Genomic DNA, 17,872 nt, shown 5'->3' with positions numbered 1-17,872 from the left:
TCCACGGGGACAGGTCTATCTTCTTTGGGGATGAATGTGCCGGTACCCAGACGGGAGGACCCTACTGATGGAGACCTGGCCTCGGGAGCCTGAGGCGAGATGCTGCTGGCATCCTAAAAGTGAGCTGCTGGGTGCTCTGCTCCTTCTGCTTGTGCCCTGGGCTTGCCTGGCTGGGGTCTGCAGGCGCGGGGCTCAGGCTGTCCTCAGGAGAGAGAAGGAGCCCCAGAAAGTACGGGGAAGGGCCCCTGTGTTTCCACACCAACGCACAGAGTACGGACACGGCTGCTCTGGAAACCATGTGCTTTATTTGGAACCTCATTCCAAGGGAACCTCCCCCCGGGTCTTAGAAAAGCTGCAAACCCTGTGGTTTGGTACAAGGCAATGGCTAAGGGATGCGGGAAATCCCTTACAGCCGGGGCCTTCATCCTCTGGGCCTCAGACTTCCCTGGTCATCCTGATGGTAGAGCTGGGTATTGGCAGCTGGGACTCCTGGGGTGTCCAGCTCACCCCCCAGCATCTTCCTTATTTGAGGAGTATGGAAGTGGGTATGGGACAGAGGCCAGGGTCCCCATCCAAGGCCTGGGCCTCTGTGGCCCCCTGAAGGGCCTGCACCACCCAGCAGGCACGGCTCCTCAGAGCCCTGTTGCTCTGGGTACATCTCAGCTCCCAGGTGAGAACCCACGGAGCGTGGGATGCCCCTGCGGACAGGTGAGTGGGTGACGCCGGGCCGCCCACGGCCGGTTGGCCCCGCCCCTCAGTACAGGTCTGCGAAGGGCTTGGAGTAGTTGAACATCAGGTAGTCCATATAGTAGAAGTCGTAGGTGCGCTGCCGCTGCGGGGTCGAGAGCTGGGCGAAGTACTGGTGGGCGATCTGTGCGGTGGTCCGCGCCTCCTGCGAGTGCCGGTCCTTGAACCGCGGGAAGGTCAGGTTCCGCGGCGCGCGGACGAGGCTCAGGAAGAAGTCGGCGTCGTCCTCCATGCTCTCAAACTTGCCCACAAAGTCATAGTCGATGAGGCAGGGGCTGCACAGCCGGCTAACGTGGTCCCAGTGGATGTCCATCCCCACGGGCCGGTGCACGTCCAGTAGGTACTGGATGAACTCGGGGAACCGCACGCCGGAGCCCGTCCGCAGGGCCTCCCGAGAGGCGTTGGCCCGGTATCGGGCCAGGATGGCCTTGCCGAAGACCGGGTGGTAGTAGCTATTGGGGTGCTCAAACTTGTCGCGGAAGGCTGAGACCAGCCTCTCGAAGGGCTCGCGGACGAAGAGCATCTTGGTGTAGGTGCTGAGGCGGTGAAGGATGCCCTGGCGGTCGAAGGTGTCCAGCCGCCTGAGGGCGCTGCCGTAGTGGACGGTGTTGTGCTGGATGTCGGTGGTGGACGAGGCCAGCCCGGCCAGCACCATGAGTACCCGCTTCCAGTTGGAGCAGCCCGCCTTGGGCACCTCGCAGTACAGCACGCGGTGGCGGTCCTCCACGAAGATGCGGGACACGTGGCGGGGCGTGACCGCCCTGCGGCTGCTGCTCGCCCTGTACTTGGCGCACGCCTCCCGCATCACCCGCTTGCGCTCCTGCTGGCTCTGGTGCAGGCTGACCCAACGGCCGTCCAGGGCCTGGGGTGCTGGCCGGACGAACGTACCAGCCGAGCTGTTGGCCTGGATGGCCGCCGCAGCTGGCATTTTCTTGATAAGCAGTCGCCGGCGGCGCTGCCGGGGTCGCAGACGGGCCCCCACGTTTAGGTGGGCTTGAGGCTGCTGGGACACCTGTAGGTTCAGGCCCCTCGGGGCCCGGCTGGACAAGTCTCGGGTGACACTCTCTGTGGGTGCCTTAAAGTCACCATCCTGGGAACTGCCTGATGGGAGGTCCTGGGGCAAGAAGAGAACTGGTTAGCAGGGTGGACAGGTCAGCTGGGCACTGGGGGTCACACAGGTCAGGCCCTCGCCACGGCCGGGGTCCCTGACCCCTCTGTAGACTGCGTTTTTTCCCAGGTGAGGGAGAGGGGGACAGGCTGGCCCTGCAGGATGCGACCCCTTTGGTCTGAGCCCCCATAACAGCCCCCACAATCCCCTCTCCCCTCAAGAGGCCGTGGTGTGAGGTGCAAGTGTCATTTAGACCACAAGATGGCGCAGGTCTCCCAGGAATAGCCTCCTGATGACGAGGGGCAGGGGAGCCGGTGGCCCGGGGGAGCCAGGCTCAGAGGTAATGCTTCTATCAGCACAGGCCAAGGCCGCCATCCAAAGGGAAAGGGAAATTCATGGGGCCAAGGTCCCAGGCTTTGTTCCCAAGGCTCCTGGGAAAGACAGGACACATTTTTCTTTCCAAGAATGGGTTTACTGTGAGCTCTGAGTTTTCTTCCCTGCCCTCCCCAGCTTCCCCCAGGTTGCCCATGAGATTCATCAGACTCTCGGAACTCACGCTGTGGGGCTCCTGTGGCTTGATGTTGAACTTTATTCCTGAAAAGCAAACAGAGAGGACAGTGTTAGCAGTGGAAGTATCACGTGGTCCACAGGGACCACCTGCTTACAGGCTCTTGACTGTGGGTGCCCGGGCTGGAAAAGGCAGTTCGGGGGGATGGGAGGAGAGGCGTGGCACGGTGCAAATGCCCCTCCCCTCTCACACCCATGCAGCGAGTGGGAGTGCAGCAGAGACTTGGTCCCACTGGCTCCCAGCTGATGCTCGCTGCTGGGTGTCCCACCTCCTGATGCGACCATCACGAGGGTCCAGAGGCACCCTGCCCAAGGGTGCCCGCATACCTGCCCAGTGGAGCACCCAGGAACCTCACAGCCTGCCCCCACCTCACACTTTCATTAAGTCATGGGGAAGGGCCCTCCGGGAAGATCTGTCCATCTTCTCTTTATACCCTGTCCTAGCTCTAGCCTTTCTGTGCCTGAAGATGACACACTCGTACCCATACCTTGGCACACAGGCCTGGGAGTGGAACACACTCTTTCCCCTCCGCCTTGGGCCTCCCCACTGGCTCCAGAAAGTTCCTTCACCTCGGCATCTGCTTTGCGGTTTGGGCCATCTCAGCTGGTCTTGGGGCTCCTGGCTGAGCTGGCTTCATCTCCAAAGGGCTGAAGAGAGGCCCGCACAGTGACTGATTGCCTGGTGAGCCTTTATTGGCGACTAGGGGGAGAATGGAGAGAGATCAGCGCATCACTGGCCACGCTCCAGACGGTTCGCGCTGCCCACGAAGGAGGTGCTTTGCCTGCACTTATCACTCAGGATAAGCTCTGGGGAGTCGAAGCTTTGACCAGAGGTTTTGCTTGGGTCTGTTTGGTCCCAGGTGGTCCTTTTCAGGGGAGGTCCCAGGAGGACGAGAGGATTTCCTCTGGGGGAGCCTGTTTAGGAGTCCTGGCTTCCTTCCCCATCCCAGCCTGGCCTCTGAGGCGTCGGGGTTCTTCCTGCCCCTGTGCCAGATGAGTGGACATTTCTGCTCTGAGGCTTTGCCAAAAGCCACAGTCACAGTCAGCACTGGGCATCCTTTAAACAAGCGGAAAGCTCCAACTTCCAGCTGGCGCGGTGGGACGCCTGCCTGAGCTCTGCCTGCTGCTGGGGGTGGGGATTTTTCTGAAGGCTCTCCCCCTGCTGTCTCTGGGTACACGGCAGAGGTCCAGTGGCTGGAGCCCAGCTGACGAGGGGACATCCGGGTCCTCTGTCCCTGACCCAGGGGCTCCGCTGATTCCTTGAGAGATCCATTTTTACAGGTTCAGCCACGGCTATGCCCCTGGCCTTATACTGGTTAATCTGAGGATGTGCCCACAATTCTCCTTCATTCATCTCCAAGTGAGAGTGGGGGAACGTGAGGTCACCCCTGGGCTGGAAAACCTAAATTCCCTGAGCCTGGCTGGACCTTTTCCGAGTCCCATGATAGGTGGAGGTAAAGGCACAACTTACGTTGCATCTTTCTTCTCTGCAATACTAGTCTTTGACCTCTTTTCCCAGAGGATGACCCTTCCCTGGGCAAAGGGCAGAGTGTCCACACCTTCCTGGGCATCCCCCAGCTTATGTGCATTATGTGTGTGTGCATGTGGCTGAGCCCTCAAACAGGCCTTCCAGACTCTTCCATGGAGAGGGGGAAGCTCCCTGTAGAACTGGCTGCACCCCTCAGGGGGTGGGGTGTCAGCAGCGGGTGCCTGACCTTGAGGCAGGAGCCTCTTAGAATTAAGCCCCTCAAAGGGTCCCCGTCTCAGCCCAGAGCCTCCTTCCCTCTGCCGCCGCCCCCCCCCCCGTCCCCGCGTCCTTCCACATCTCTTCAGGTGGCAGTCCCCAGCATGAGCTTCCTGGGCTCATTTCCCTCTGATACGTGCAAGTTCCCTCTTGCAGCCAATGATCACAGATCCCTTCACCAGAAGGGACCCTCTGCACACTCAGTTTTCCTTCACGCTGCCGGGTTTCCTTAATTATTTTCTGATGGCAGCTGGCTCTGCTAAATCACCTTTCCTCCTCAGAGCCTCAGACACAGGAATTTACTCTGCTTGTCAATCCTGTCAACTTGTCAAGGTGCGATGCTGCTTATTTATTTTCCTTTTCTGGAGCAAATGAGTCGTGCCAGATTTGGCCGAGAACGGGGTGGAGGAGCCGCTTACAAAAGGCATCTTGCCAGCAGGTGAAGTCAGATGAGGGTGTGCTCACAGAGTCACAGCCCCGACGGCTGCGACCTCCCATCAGCTCTATCCCCACAGCCTGGAGGGTGGTGGGCTGTGAGGTCTGACCCATTTTCATCTGTGCAGACCGGACAGGAGGGCTCTGAGCCTGAAGGGGTTCCAAGGCAGGCCAGGCCAGAGCTCTGAGCACAGCCTGGAGAGAAAGTCCTTGCTGGACAGAGCCCAGGGCTGGGTGAGTCTCCTGAGCTGTTGGCCACTTTTGTCCAACAAAGCCAACCTGGTTGCAACTGTCCCCTTTGAAAAACACGATTATCTTGTGGAAAACCCAACAACAGACCTTATGTGGAGCCTGAGTTGGCCACAGGTTGCATGTTCGTGACCCTTAAACTTATGGCAGCTTGTTTGCAGACCGTGAGCCTATCCCACATGGCCACTTTGGAATAAAGAAACGTAAGGAAGGAAATGTAACAGAAATGGCCGGAAATGGCCCCACTGGCCAGGGTCCCGGGGTCCCTCCTTTTTTCTTGGAGGAAGCTGCTCTTTCACACCCTGTTCAGATAAAGGCTGAAGCAAAGACCACCCCCAGCTCTGAGCAGGTGACGGCCAGGAGGAGCCTTGGGCATCTTGAGCCTGGGGCCTGCGCATTCCCTAGAGAGCTGCACTCAGGACCCTGGACAGCTCCAGGGAGCAGCCCGGGAAGGGCCCTGCCTCTGCTGCACCACCAGGAAGGTATTGTCACCAGGAGCCCCCGGAACCCGTGCCACGGGGGACTTGGCCTCAACATAGCACCACATGCCCAGCCCCCAAATAAGTCTAAGAGGTAGATAAAAGCCATGCCCCCCAGCCTTCTCTTCCATCCAATATCACCATGCTGCGTCTCACCTCGCCTGTCTCCCTCACGCCTACCCCGCGACAGGAACCCCCAACGCCAGTCATGTACACCCTCTGCTTTCAGAGTCTGAGTCACCTGTCCTCTCCCTTCAGCATAACATTAATAACCTGTAAGGGAGCCCTATCCCCCTGTACGGAAAGAAATAAACGACCACTTTCTCTTTCTGGACAGAGGAGATTGGCAGAGTGGTGGAAACACATGCAGTATGACGGCAGTGAGCATCGGGGGCAGTAAACAAGGTGTGAGCTATTGGGGCTGCCAAGCGCCCTCCACACTGCGAGCCCTTCATTGGCTGAAGGTTTTCTTCTGAGCGTTTGGCTGAAGAAGCTTCCTGGCTGCCTGCCAAGGGGATGCAGAGATGGATGAGAATGAGAGGCCAGCCCTATAATTAGGCCACGCAGCCTGGGTCTGCAGCAGAGCTGGGGAGCAGGGGGTCACTGGCATGTGGGCTGTTGGGGAGGACAGTCCCTAGCCCACCACTCCTCTCTGGATCACAGGAGGGAGACGTGCTGTGTTCAGTTCAGAAGTCCCAATCTTGGATGCCCGGGACCCACTGGGGGTGGGGGCCGGGGACCAGCCTTTCGGTCTGGCTGTGTAGACAGGTGACACTGACGTGGGTCAAAATAGGACTCAAGTGCCTAGAAAGGGCTGCCTCCTGAGCCCTTGACCCCCTGGCCCCAGGTCGGTCATTTGAGGAGAGTGCCTGCTGTTCTAGCTGCTCAAATTCCAGCCCTAGGCCCTGATGGGCAGTGGGGAGAGGGTCCTGCCACTCTAAACGCTGCAGCCTTGGGGAAGCCATGGCTGTCCTGAAGGAGTCAGACCCACAAACAGGGACAGAGATGGGAGAGAACTGGAGGGGCCAGGCGGGGCCCCAGCTATGAGTGCAAGTGCAAAGTCCCTGCCCTGTCCGGAGTTTCAGACTCGTGGTCCTTGGATTCCCCAGAGTTTCCTGCACTGAGCTGGGTTTCCTTGGTTCCTTTCCACAGCCTGGCTCTTCCGGCGGCTGAGTCTGCATGATGGACATCCCCACACCCATCTGTGCTGTCCACCCACATGTCCACTTATGCTGCCCATCAGGCCAGGAGACTCCAGGGGTTTCAGGCTGGGCGGAGCCAGGAGAGACACCAAAGGCAAGTCCCCCACTGCACCCTGGGTGCCCCACATGCGAGATCCTGCATCCGAGCATCGGTCCCCCCCCAGACTCCCTGGCAGCTGCGTCTGGTGGGATGAACACCGTTGCCCTGCTCTGCTGTTTCCATATCCCAATTAGAAAGAAGTTGATCCTGTACCTACCACGTGTACTGGGAGAAAGGCCTTCACGCCCTGGGGCAGCCCTGCCTGGCTGGCCAGTGTGCAGGACCTCACGCAAGCGGTGATGAGCTACAAGGTGTGAGACTGGGATGCTGGCAGGAGAAACGGCAGCCAGGGTGCATGTGCTGGTGGCTCGGGTCAGGGGAGAGACCCCGAGGGAGCTGCGAGGCCACACTCTGCAGGGAGCCTGAAAGGTTTCTGAATGAGGGTCCCCCAGAGAAACCACCAACAGGATATATGTATGTGGAGGAGGGTTTAGTTTAAGCGATTGGCTCTTGTAGTTGTGGAGGATGGGTGAAATCTGCAGGGCAGGCCACGGCCTAGAGACCCAGGGAAGAACTGATGGTGCAGCTCGGGTCTGAGGGCCGTCTGGAGGCGGAATTCTTTCCTTCTTTTCTCCTAAGGCCTTCAACTGATTGGATGAGGCCCACCCACATTATGGAGGGTAATCTCTTTATTCAAAGTCTATTGATTCAAAGGTAATCATATCTAGGGACTTCCCTGGCGGTCCGGTGGTTAAAGATTTCACCTTCCGACGCAGGGGGCGGTGCGGGTTCGATCCCTGGTCGGGGAGCTAAGATCCCACACGCCTTGGGGCCAAGAAACCAAAAACATAAAACAGAAGCAATATTGTAACAAAAATTCAATAAAGCCTTTTAAAAAGAATCCACATCAAAAAATAAAAAAATAAAGGTAATCACATCTAAAAAATACCTTCACAGTAACATCTAGACTGGTGTTTGACCACACATCTGGGCACCACAGCCTAGTCAAGCTGACATATAAACTTAACCCTCACAGAGGGTGTAGCAGTTTCCTAGGGCTGCTGTAACAGAGGACCACAAAACGGGCTGGTGTAAAAATAACAAAAACGCGTTCTCTCACAGTTCTGGAGGCCAGGTGTCTGAAATGAAGGCGTCAGCAGGGCCCTGCTCGCTCTGGAGCCTCAAGGGGAGGCTCCTTCCTTGCCTCGTCTAGCTTCTGGCTGCCCCAGATGCTCCTTGGCTGTGGCAATTGAGATCCAACCTCTGCCTCTGTCCTCACACGGCTGTCTTATGTACCTGTCCCTCCTCCTGTGGTCGTTTTGAATTAGGGCCCCCCCCAATGACCGCATCTTGATGACATCTGCAAAGAGCCTATAATATGGTCACATGCACAGGTACTAGAGGCTGAGACTTCAACCTATTGGGGGGGGGCACAATTCAGTTCCTAACGCGGGGGAAGCGACTTCGGAGGGCTTTCAGAGCACTGGGCAGGGAAAACCTGGAGGAGGTGAGAAAACACTTCCCTTGCTGGGTTGGGGGGTCCAATTAGGAATGAAGGACTGTGTTAGTTCTCCGTGTTCTTGGGGCAGAAACTGTGTCAGACAGAGTCTGGCACAAGGCCTGGCACGCAGCAGGAGCTCAGTAAACGCTTGTGAGAAAGCCAAGGCTGCCTGGACTGAGAGCTGGCCCTGGAGGGGGGACGGGTGTCGGGCTTCTCTCTGCAGCCCAGGGTTCCGGCTGGAATCCACCAACCCCCCGCTGAGCTTCTCCGGCTCGGCCTGGTAGCCTGAGAAGCGTCTGTGTGTCTGGGTGGCAGGTGCCAGCCGGGTAGCCGGAGGCAGACAGGAGCTGCGCCAGCCGAGGGTTTGTCCAGCCCAGCCCGGCTGTGTGGGGTCTGTGTGGTCGGAACTAAGACACACCCAGCTGGCTCCCGCCCATTGCCACCTGGGGGGCACCTGGCCAGGGCCTGCTCCTGGGTCCTCGCAGTGGCTGTATCTCCTCCGGCTCTTCTCCCACCAGCTCAGGCTCTGCCCCTTTGAGGGGCAAGCCCTCCTGACCGCCCCCTCGGCCTCTGTCTGCCTCATTGTGAGCTGCTCCCTTCATCTGGGCAGATTGTTAATTTATGCAGATTTGATGCAAAACTCAGCAATTAGAGGGCAGCCTGGACTCAAGGCACAGAACTCAGACGGAAGAAGCCTCACCAAAGGGCCTTGAATTCTCACTTGTGTTCACTGGAAAGTTCAACTCATTAGATTCTCTGCTAGGGACTCAGCTCACAGCCATGCCACCCCTGCTGCCCCCAGGGCCCAGGGCAGGCAGATGGGGCTCCAGGCAGCTGGGGGCCCCAGACGAAGGTGCTGGCTGCTCCTGGAACCAAAAGGTGGCTCTGTAGTCACTGTGGACCTTGGGGAAAGGTGGGGGTCAGGCCACACATGCTCCTGGGCGCGACAGCAGGTGGCCCTGCAGGGCTCTGTCCTCTTGCCTCAGCCTCTGGGGAGTGGGGAGATCTTCTTCAAGTTGCTCTGAGACAACCAAACTCACAGTGGGGTCACCTTCGGCCCCAGACCAGAGCAAGGGCTTCCTCTCCCTTAACCCAGAGACTCCACTGAGTCATAGCTTTTAACAAGGGGTCAGCATATTTAAAAAGAAGGAAAAGAGAAAATGAGAACACTGCTGTGTGACCTTAACCTCACTAAACTTTAGTCTCCTCACCAGGAAGATGGGATAAAAATACCCATCTCCCAGTTCCACAAATGTGTAAATGAAACGGTGCACAGTGGTGGGCATAGAGAGCGCATGCAGGATAGAAGCCACCGGCCCCTGGTATTCCCATCAAAGGGATACCTTCGCCCCGGCTGAGTTTCCCTGAGCCCAGCTCCCGCCCGATCGCAGGACCTCTGGGACCTGTCTGCCGGGGAGGGAAGTGGGAATCTTCCCGTCTTGGGCTGATGGGCACCTGACAGCTCGGACCGCTACTTGTTTTGGTTAGCGATTCCATTCCCTCGCCTCTGAGATTAGGATCCGCATTTCAACTGGGTAGCTCCTTGTCCGCTCAGCCTTGGCTGTGAATCCCCTTGGAGCTGTCAGAGTGGGGCCCTGGAGCTGCCCATCAGTCAACCAGCCAGCCAGTTAGAGGGTCTGCAAAGCCGACAGCTGTCCTGCCGTTCCACCCCTGCCCATCTGCCCATCACTTGGTTGGGTGGGCGGTATCTCTGAGCATCCTCCGTGTGCCCGCCTGTCCACAGGGGAGGGGTCCCCAGCTCCCACCTCGAGGCTCTCCTGTGTCAGAGCCTGGGGGTGACTCCACCACGTTCAGGGGGGCTGTGTGGCCCCAGCACACGTGCCACGCACTGTTCTGTGCCCTCACATATGCACGTTGCATGGAACAGGACCTGGTACGTCGTGCTGCTACACCATGTGTGCCAAGGGGATGCCTCGCACCACATCTCTGTGCCGCACACATGCATGCTTCCTGCTGTGCGCTGCGGCCTGCGCTGGGCAGGGAGGCCACGTTCATGTCCGTGTACGGTTTCTGAGAGCACGTGGCACACCCTTTAGAGAAAGCCACGCCTTTCCTTCCCTTTATGTATTCCTTCAACACACACAGGCCTTTCCAGGATAAGCGGGAGCTAGTGGATGCTGCTGCAGATGAGATAGAAGCAAGCTCGTGAGACTCGCCGGCAAAGTCACGGTGCCCCCGGCGGCACCTGCGGCGTGGGAGCTGGTGGCAGAACACAGTCACGCAGGCCACCACGGTCTGGCCATTCACTCCACGCTGACTGAGCACTGTATGTGCCCGGCAGTGTCTTAGGCGCCAGTGACGGCATCTTGGCCGTGAACGGGACAGTCGTGGCCCCGCCCTCATGGCGTTCACAGGAGGTGAGGCACTGAACAGTGGTTCCACGTGTGATGGCAGTCACGGAGGACGTGGCAGGCAGCAAGTGGTGGGGGACACCAGCAAGTCCAGGGCATCAGGTGAGGTCTCCCTTAGGTAGTGACAGTCAATTGACACCTGAAAGTGATGAGGGCATTCCTGGCAGAGGTCGATGGCCTTGACCATGACAGCAGGGCTCATGGGATGCAGAGAGGCAGAGACCGAAGGGTGTCCAGAAATGGCAGGACCATGGTGGCTGCAGGGAGGCCCAGCGAGAAAGGGGCCGTCTGGTCCCGGCAAAGGTAGCAGATCCTTAACTTCTCTCCTAAGTCCCCAAGGGGAGCCTAGAAGGGCTTAAAGCTGCGAGTTATTTTGAATTTGAGTGATTCTGAGATGAAGAGCTGAAGACAGAGCAGAAAGGCTGGTCCGTGCGTGTTGCCGTTGTCCGGGCAGGACATGTCTGAGGCCTGGCCCCAGGTGATGACAGTAGAAAGTGGGGAAACGTGCGAAGAGTATTTCAGGAGGAACAGTCAGCAGTAGGAGGTGTGCTGGTAAATGTTTAACAACTGGCTCCGTGGGTGGCGGGTGGGGGAGGAGCCTAACTTGTGGTGTTTGCTGATTTCCCGCGTGTAAATACTCCTACCGTGGCAGATTCCAAGCTGCTGATGTAAGTGTGGAGCTGGGCCCTCGTGGACTGGTACCAGTGGGCCCCTGGATCAGCAGGACCTGGGGGCTGACTGGGAGCAGAGTCAGGGACCCTGGCTTCTGGCTTCAGCAGTAGGGGTGTGCTGGTGGCATTTCCTGCGAAGCGGGGCAGATCCTCACTGAGTCTGAGACGCCTATGGGTCTCCCAAGTGCAGATGTCCAGAGGGCGGCTGAAGGAGGGACGATGGGGACAGGTGTATGAGCTGGGGCACATTCCATGGCCTGTGGCTCTCTGGGGTCGGTGACGGTGTGGGACCAGCACTTTCCAGAGGACAGAAAGCAGGGCAGACGCAGCCAGTTACCTGGAGCACAGGCAGTGGGCCTGGCCTGAGTCCTGCCCTTGTCCACAGCCCCCGGGGAGCCACGGCTCCGGCTCCGAGTCGCGTGACCAGCTTGAATGGGATGGATGTAACGTTCTTCCTGTTTGGCTGTCAGGGGCCCCTGGTGACTGCTCTCCAGCCAGCGCTCTGCAGGAAGGGGCCTAATTTGGCTTGAATATTGGTGAGTTCCTGCTGGGGGTTGCCAGAAAATAAAAACGAGTGAGTCATGCTGGAGCCCGAGGCCGAGACGGCCCCACTGAGGGGCTGCCTGTTTGCAGGGAAAATGCCAACACCACCGACTGGCCCAGGCCTGTGACAGACTCTGCTTCTCTGGAGCCGAGTCAGGCCGTCAGAGGCCGCCGGCGGGGCAGCCTCATTACCGCGACGGCCTGGCCGCAAGATAAGGATCGGGCCGGCTCGAGCCGGCTTAAGGATGTGACGTGCCGGCCGCAGCATCAATTACTGAGCTGGCCTGTGGCTGTCAGACCCGTCAGAGCTGCTGCCTGCGATACCCTGAAGAGCCACAACAGTAAATCCGTCGTAGCTGATGCTTCCTTGAAGGCCCCCCACCTGCTGCAGGGGCCGCTCGGTGAGGGAGGCATCCCAGGCTCCCAGGGGGAGTCGGGCTCCTGCAACGGAGACTGCAAAGGGCTGCCCAGGGGCTCAGGGATGGGCCGCCCCGGATGGCCGTGCATCGGCAGTCACGCTGTCCACCGATCGTGCCCGGAGGGGCCCCTGGCCCCAACGCCAGCACCTCCCAGGCCCATCCTCTCTCCAGTGTCTCCTCCAGCACCATTGGGACCCCCCCCCCGCCTCCCCGAGGGGCAGTGGCATTTCAGGGATCATCCTGCGTGCCCCTGAGCAGAACTGAGCCCCTGGTGACTCACAGATGGCAAGGGCAAGGCAGGGGGCCCTGGCAGTCAACCCAGCTGTTCTCTGCCACGGGTCTGGAGAGCTGCGGTCCACAGCTAACCCTAACCCCAAGGCAGGGCCTTGAGAGTGGAGCCAGTCCAGCCAAGGACCGGGCCACCAGCGGCTCAGGAAGTCTTCGGCCTGAGGATTTGGCCGGGTCCTCCAAGAGGTGAGGCACTAATCCTGGCCTTGCCAGTGGCTGGCTGTGGAGACGTCACCTTCCCTGGACATCTGGCCAAGACCCACTCACTCTCCCTTCTGTCTGCCCAGCTCATCACTCTGGGGTCCAGCCAGCAGTGGACCTGGCTGGCTGGGGGCTGGGGAGCGCAGAAACCCCGTCCTCCCACTGCTCCCTCACGGCGTGCTGGATCTGGGCTCTACACCCACATCACGCCATCACGCAAAGACCCACAGGCCCTGTGTCCCCAGCCCCCAGCTCACGAAAGGTAACGGTCTGCAGAAACCAAAGGCCTAAAGGACGAGGAAAAACTGATCAGGACTCTTAAACCCTAATGTAGAGGACCAATGCCGGGCCTGAACTCAGGCAGGGCAGGGAGATGAAAGGGGAGGGTAGATTATGGAGAACCGCCGGGGGGAGGGCTGGCGGGCTTGGTGAGTCAGGGCTGAGGATGAGGGAGGTGTCTGGGGTGCCCTGCTGTCCGGGGGAGGTCCAGGGGGAGGGAGGAGCCGGCGGGGGAAGACAACACCCTGCGTTTGTTCATCTTGAACCAGAGACCCAAGACTTGAGTAAGGCCTGCAGATAGAAGCTGGAAACAGTGTCTAGACACAACCCAGCCCAAACTTCCAACATCCTTGAAACACGAGCCAACGTAACACTGCATAACAATACCCTCTTAGCTCTGAGCACAAGAATATTAAGTAGAACTACACACCGGAAGTATCATCCAACATTTTCACAACTGTCACGTGTATTTAGAATTTGCCATGGCAGCAGAGACCCCAGTGCCCCTCTCGCCAGCAGCATTTGGGGGATGTCACCTTAACTCTGAGAGGCACCCTTCACAGGGAAATGCCTGGCTGGGGCACGGGGCTCCTGGGTTCCTAGGGGGCACTCTCTGAGGTGACCGGATGTTCCCTTCAAGGCTCCATTCTCCTCTTAGCCTCGGCCTGCACATTGGCAGCAAAGCTCTGGAAGTCAGACGCGCCTGCGTTGCAAACAGAACATGGTCCCTGTGTAATAGCTGCTCACAGGGTGGCGAGGGCCACTGGGAACAGAAAGCTGAAGAAGATATTCTGAGCTGTCTTTCTGCTTCCTTTGAAGTCCAACCGGCAGCTGCTCTCAGGACGACGAGCACGGATCACAGGCACAGACGCAGCCCCTCCCGGCTATGTGCATTTCTTTCGGAATTAAGACTCCTGTCTGGATTACTGGGCATGCGTTTGGGGCACCTCTTTGCGGTTGAGAGTGTGCCATCCCACAGAACAGAAGCGACCTGGCTCGCGCCTTGTCCTTCTGCGCCTGTGTGCGGTGGAGACGAGGGGCTGCCCACGTTGGTGTCTTCGGGGCCATCCTCTCCAGAAGGAATTGGTTCTCTGGCTGGGTGAGAGCGGCTCAGCCCACCGAGGCTTCTTCTGCAGGATTAAACATCATTCCTTCTAATGACTTATGTCTGGAGGTTTACAGCTCCAAACAAAATATTGTGATGATGGCTATAAATCACACCAGGGATGTTTACAACGGCGACTAGAGTGTTTTCTGTTTGTTAGGGAGGTGATTAGAGAACGAGGGGCTGCTGTGTAATAGCTCATGTGGGGCAGGGAGTGCCCAGGACACACGTGGCATCGGGCAGAGGGATGCTTGAACGCCTGAGGCTTTTGTGCGAATTTGTGGCTGGAGGTGGCAGGGGTTTCAGAAGAGCTGGAGATCCGCAGGAAGGCACTATTCGGGGCGCTAGAGGAGACTCACGGGTGGTGGACATCCTGAGGATATCATTTCCAGCTTTCATCCACTGTCTCCCCTGCTGCATCCCCGACAGAGGGCACAAGCCGGCTGATGTCAGGGCCCAGGAACCCACGTATGCCGTTCCTCTGTGTACTGGACAGCTTCCGCAGCACACTGGGGCCAGGTGCCAGTCTGCAGCCTTGTCTGGGGTGGGGAGAGGACCTGGATGGGCCAGGCTAGAATGGCTCTGCAGGGCTGAGCTTCTGGGAAGAATGAGGACCAATCGGGCTGCAGACAGGTGCCCCTGGGCTGGCATCTCTCACTCAGATGGTCAACAGAGAGTGATCTCTTTCCCCCGAGACATCACCCTGCAGAGCAGAGCTCAGAGGAACCGAAGTCAACCTCAAGGTTGGCCAAGGATTTAGATGGGACCCCAGCCTGGGGTCAGGAAGAAACCCACAGCCCTGCTTCCCCAGCTCCTGTCCTTCGCTGAAGTCTTCTGTCAGAGACGCTGTCACCCATGCCCCCAATGGCTGGGAATGGCTGTCCCTGTGAGGCAGGGCAGAGGCTGGAGTTGGCATGCAAGGAGGGAGAACACTTGAGGGGCTGCCACAGAGCAACCTGGACAGTTCCCACCAGACCAGCTGACGCTCCATTCTGGCTGGAAGTCTGTGAGAGTCCAAGCCTTTTTGTTGGTAAAATGAATCCTGTCCCTGGCATCAAACTGGGGGAAAGGCAATGGGAGGAGGCAGGACGGGGTCAAGTTCTGGGGGGAGGTCTGCTGATCCCACGGGAACACAGCAGCTCTTCTGGCACTCTCTTCCTAGGCAAAGAGATGTGTTCTCGGAGGAGCCCCATGGCCTTAAATGCCACATCAAAGACAGTATGCCCACTGGAGGTCATGGGACGGGGTGACTCAGGGATGCTGGGCACTGGGGGAAAGTGATGCATGATGAGGTATTGGCCCCAGCCGCTGCTCATGGCACATTTAACTGGGAGGTGTGGGTGGGGAAATCAGGGTGGGGGGAGGCTCATATGGTGCACAGAGGGTGTCTTCCACATCAGACGAGATGCAGCACAGGTGATGGCTGGGGAGAGGGCACGTGAGTGGCACACTGACAGCACAGAGGATAGTGGGTGGGAAGGGAAGAGGATGGCATGTGGGTGGTGATGGATGGTGGGTAGATGGTTGGTGGATGGGGGTGTGGATGGAAAGTGGATAGCGGATGGATGGGTTGAGGTCCAGGGAAGGGATTTCAAAAAAAATTTTTTTCTATTGGAGTATAGCTGGTTTATCATATTGTGTTAGTTTCTGCTGTATATCAAAGTGAAAGTTACACATATACATATATTCACTCTTTTTTGATTCTTTTCCATATAGGTCATTGCAGAGTATTGAGTAGAGTTCCCTGTGCTATACAGTAGGTCCTTATTAGTTATCTATTTTATGTATAGTAGTGTGTATATGTCAATCAGGGAAGGGATTTGAGATGGATGCTGGGTGAGGACTGGACAGGTGGGTAGCTGGAGGGGTGACGGAGGGATGAAGAGGCTACACAGACACAGGCAGGCTCCAGTCCAGCCCCACTGGCCAAAGATGCAGCCTCTGGTCGTGGCTTCCCTGTGGGCAAGATGGACGGGAAGCTCAGTCCCTGACCGTCTTTGGCTTCCTTGATGGTCAGGAGGTGGCTTAGGTAACAGCTCCAAGTCAAGGGTAACCCGGCACCCCCTCTGACCCCCCTTGAGCCCTGAGTGTACATCCTGGCCGCTTCAAAAGACAGCACTTCCCTTTCCACCAAATGCTGAGAGCAATCTCCAATATGCCAGAAGGCAAAGCTTCTGTCCATCTTTGATTAAACCAAGGGCCACCCCCCAAAAAATGTTGTTTGCTTTATAAAGTCTGGCAAATTTTGATAATGAAACCTTCAGAACATGTAATACCCAAACTTTTCTAATTCCAGCTAGATAAGGAATAATGGTAACGTATTTCAACTTCAGAAGCAAGAAATAACCTTTTATCACCTAATTTAACAACGTTACTGGGAAAATATGTTAGGAGAATGTAAAAATGCTATTTAAAGCATAAAATATTCTGTCTTGGATGGCAAGGATTTTAATTGCCACACTCAGAGTCCAAACACACTTCTGTGCCAGCTCTGACAAACACCGCTAATGACATGGTGTCCGTAACGAGGCGCGGCGGAGAGGGTCAGCATCTCCCCCGGGATCTGCCAAAACCCAACAGCTGTCTGGGCTCTGCAGTGCTCATCGACATCCCTGCCTTGTGAAGTATGAACCGGTTCGGTATTAATATTAATCGGCCAATACATTAATATTAATCAGTTAATATATACTTCCCATGACAACAAGAGATAAAGGAAGCTTATTATGTGGGGGATCAGGGAACACGGAATATCTAAGTGGATTTCTTTGGGACGCACAGCATGAAGGAGCCTAAGCCTCTTACACGTGTCGTCTCCGCAGAGAATAGAAGTAGGGCGCACTAGTGGGCAGAGTCAGGAGCAGGAAATGCCTGGGGCAGGGTGAATCCTCTCCAGAGGCAGGGAGATGTGTCCCCTAGCTGGCGAGCAGGTTGGTGGGACCGTGGAGGGTGTGGGCGGCCCTCACACCCCTTCCTCTCAGAAGAATAGCTGTTCCCAGGGGAAGCAGGCTGCACAGCCCACAAGGAGAGAACACAGTGGCCCTGCCCTCGACCCCCAACCCTCCTGGTCCTGGTGAAAGGGGTCCATTGCTTCTGGAATGAATCACCTGGGACCTGGTGGGTGCCGAGGACCCAAGGGTGTCTCAAGCACTTCAGCAGGGGAGGTCTTGCTCCCGTTTTGCATGAATGAGAGCATGAATCTCACAGAGGTCACGTATGCTGCCTGCGTCCACACTGCTGGCCCTGTGGGTGGCAGAGCCGGGGTCCAGGCTAGACCTGTCTGACTCTGTGCCCTTGTTCTAACCATTACGCCACACTGCCTGTCTGTGTCTGGGGACAGTGGGCTGGCCAGGCAGGGGGTCACAGCAGGTCTCACAGAGCCATCACACTGGCATCACATGGACAGAATGAGCCCTTGTGCTGCGCACTCTGGGCTTCCTGGGGAGGCCAGCCTGCTGGGCAGTGGCAGGGGGTGTACGGGGGCAGAGCTCTCTCCACCAAGGACTGCCTTCCTGCATGCTCACTTGCAGACAGCTTCCAGAGGCAAAGGCACATCTGAGCACAATTAACATTTTAAGCACTAATTATTTTACTTGGGTGTCTAAGTCTGAGGACCCTTCAATTTCAGTTTAATTGGAGAAAAATGGTCATCAGTTATTGAACAGCGGGAGGGCGGCTCCACGCTTCCCCAGTATCGAGCTTCCCCAATACCGAGCCAAGCTGCGAATCGTCCAAACATATGGGTCGCCGTGGCAGCAGCCGTGCCTCTGTGCCAGGCGAGGGTGCGGTGGGCGGGCCTCGGGCGCCCTGCCCTGCTGTCCCTGACATCTGCTGGGAAGGCTTTGGGGCCGAGTTACTCGCCTTTTCGTCTTTTCCATTTTGTTCCATTTTCTGCAACAGCGTCTGTTGCAAGAAAACCAACTGC

The 17,872-nt window shown here is 57.6% G+C and overlaps 1 protein-coding gene across 2 annotated transcripts in view; it reads right to left on the bottom strand.

Annotated features, from left to right (window-relative positions):
• Window positions 1-754: 754 nt before the first annotated feature.
• The window catches only part of CHST8 (carbohydrate sulfotransferase 8), a gene marked incomplete at both ends in the record, with an annotated part of 64,492 nt that continues 47,374 nt past the window's right edge, over window positions 755-17,872 (bottom strand). Inside the window, 2 exons of one of the 2 annotated variants that reach the window (XM_082863137.1) lie at window positions 755-1,861; window positions 2,412-2,449. In XM_082863137.1, coding sequence (XP_082719263.1) covers window positions 755-1,861; window positions 2,412-2,449 — 1,145 coding nt within the window. The remainder of the gene's footprint in view (window positions 1,862-2,411; window positions 2,450-17,872) is intronic. The other variant, XM_082863138.1, reaches the window with a different exon arrangement.

This window comes from Leucopleurus acutus (assembly GCF_964270905.1).
Source record: "Leucopleurus acutus genome assembly, chromosome: 20".
Lineage (NCBI taxonomy): Eukaryota > Metazoa > Chordata > Mammalia > Artiodactyla > Delphinidae > Leucopleurus > Leucopleurus acutus.
This window is presented reverse-complemented; position numbering and strand designations above follow the sequence as displayed.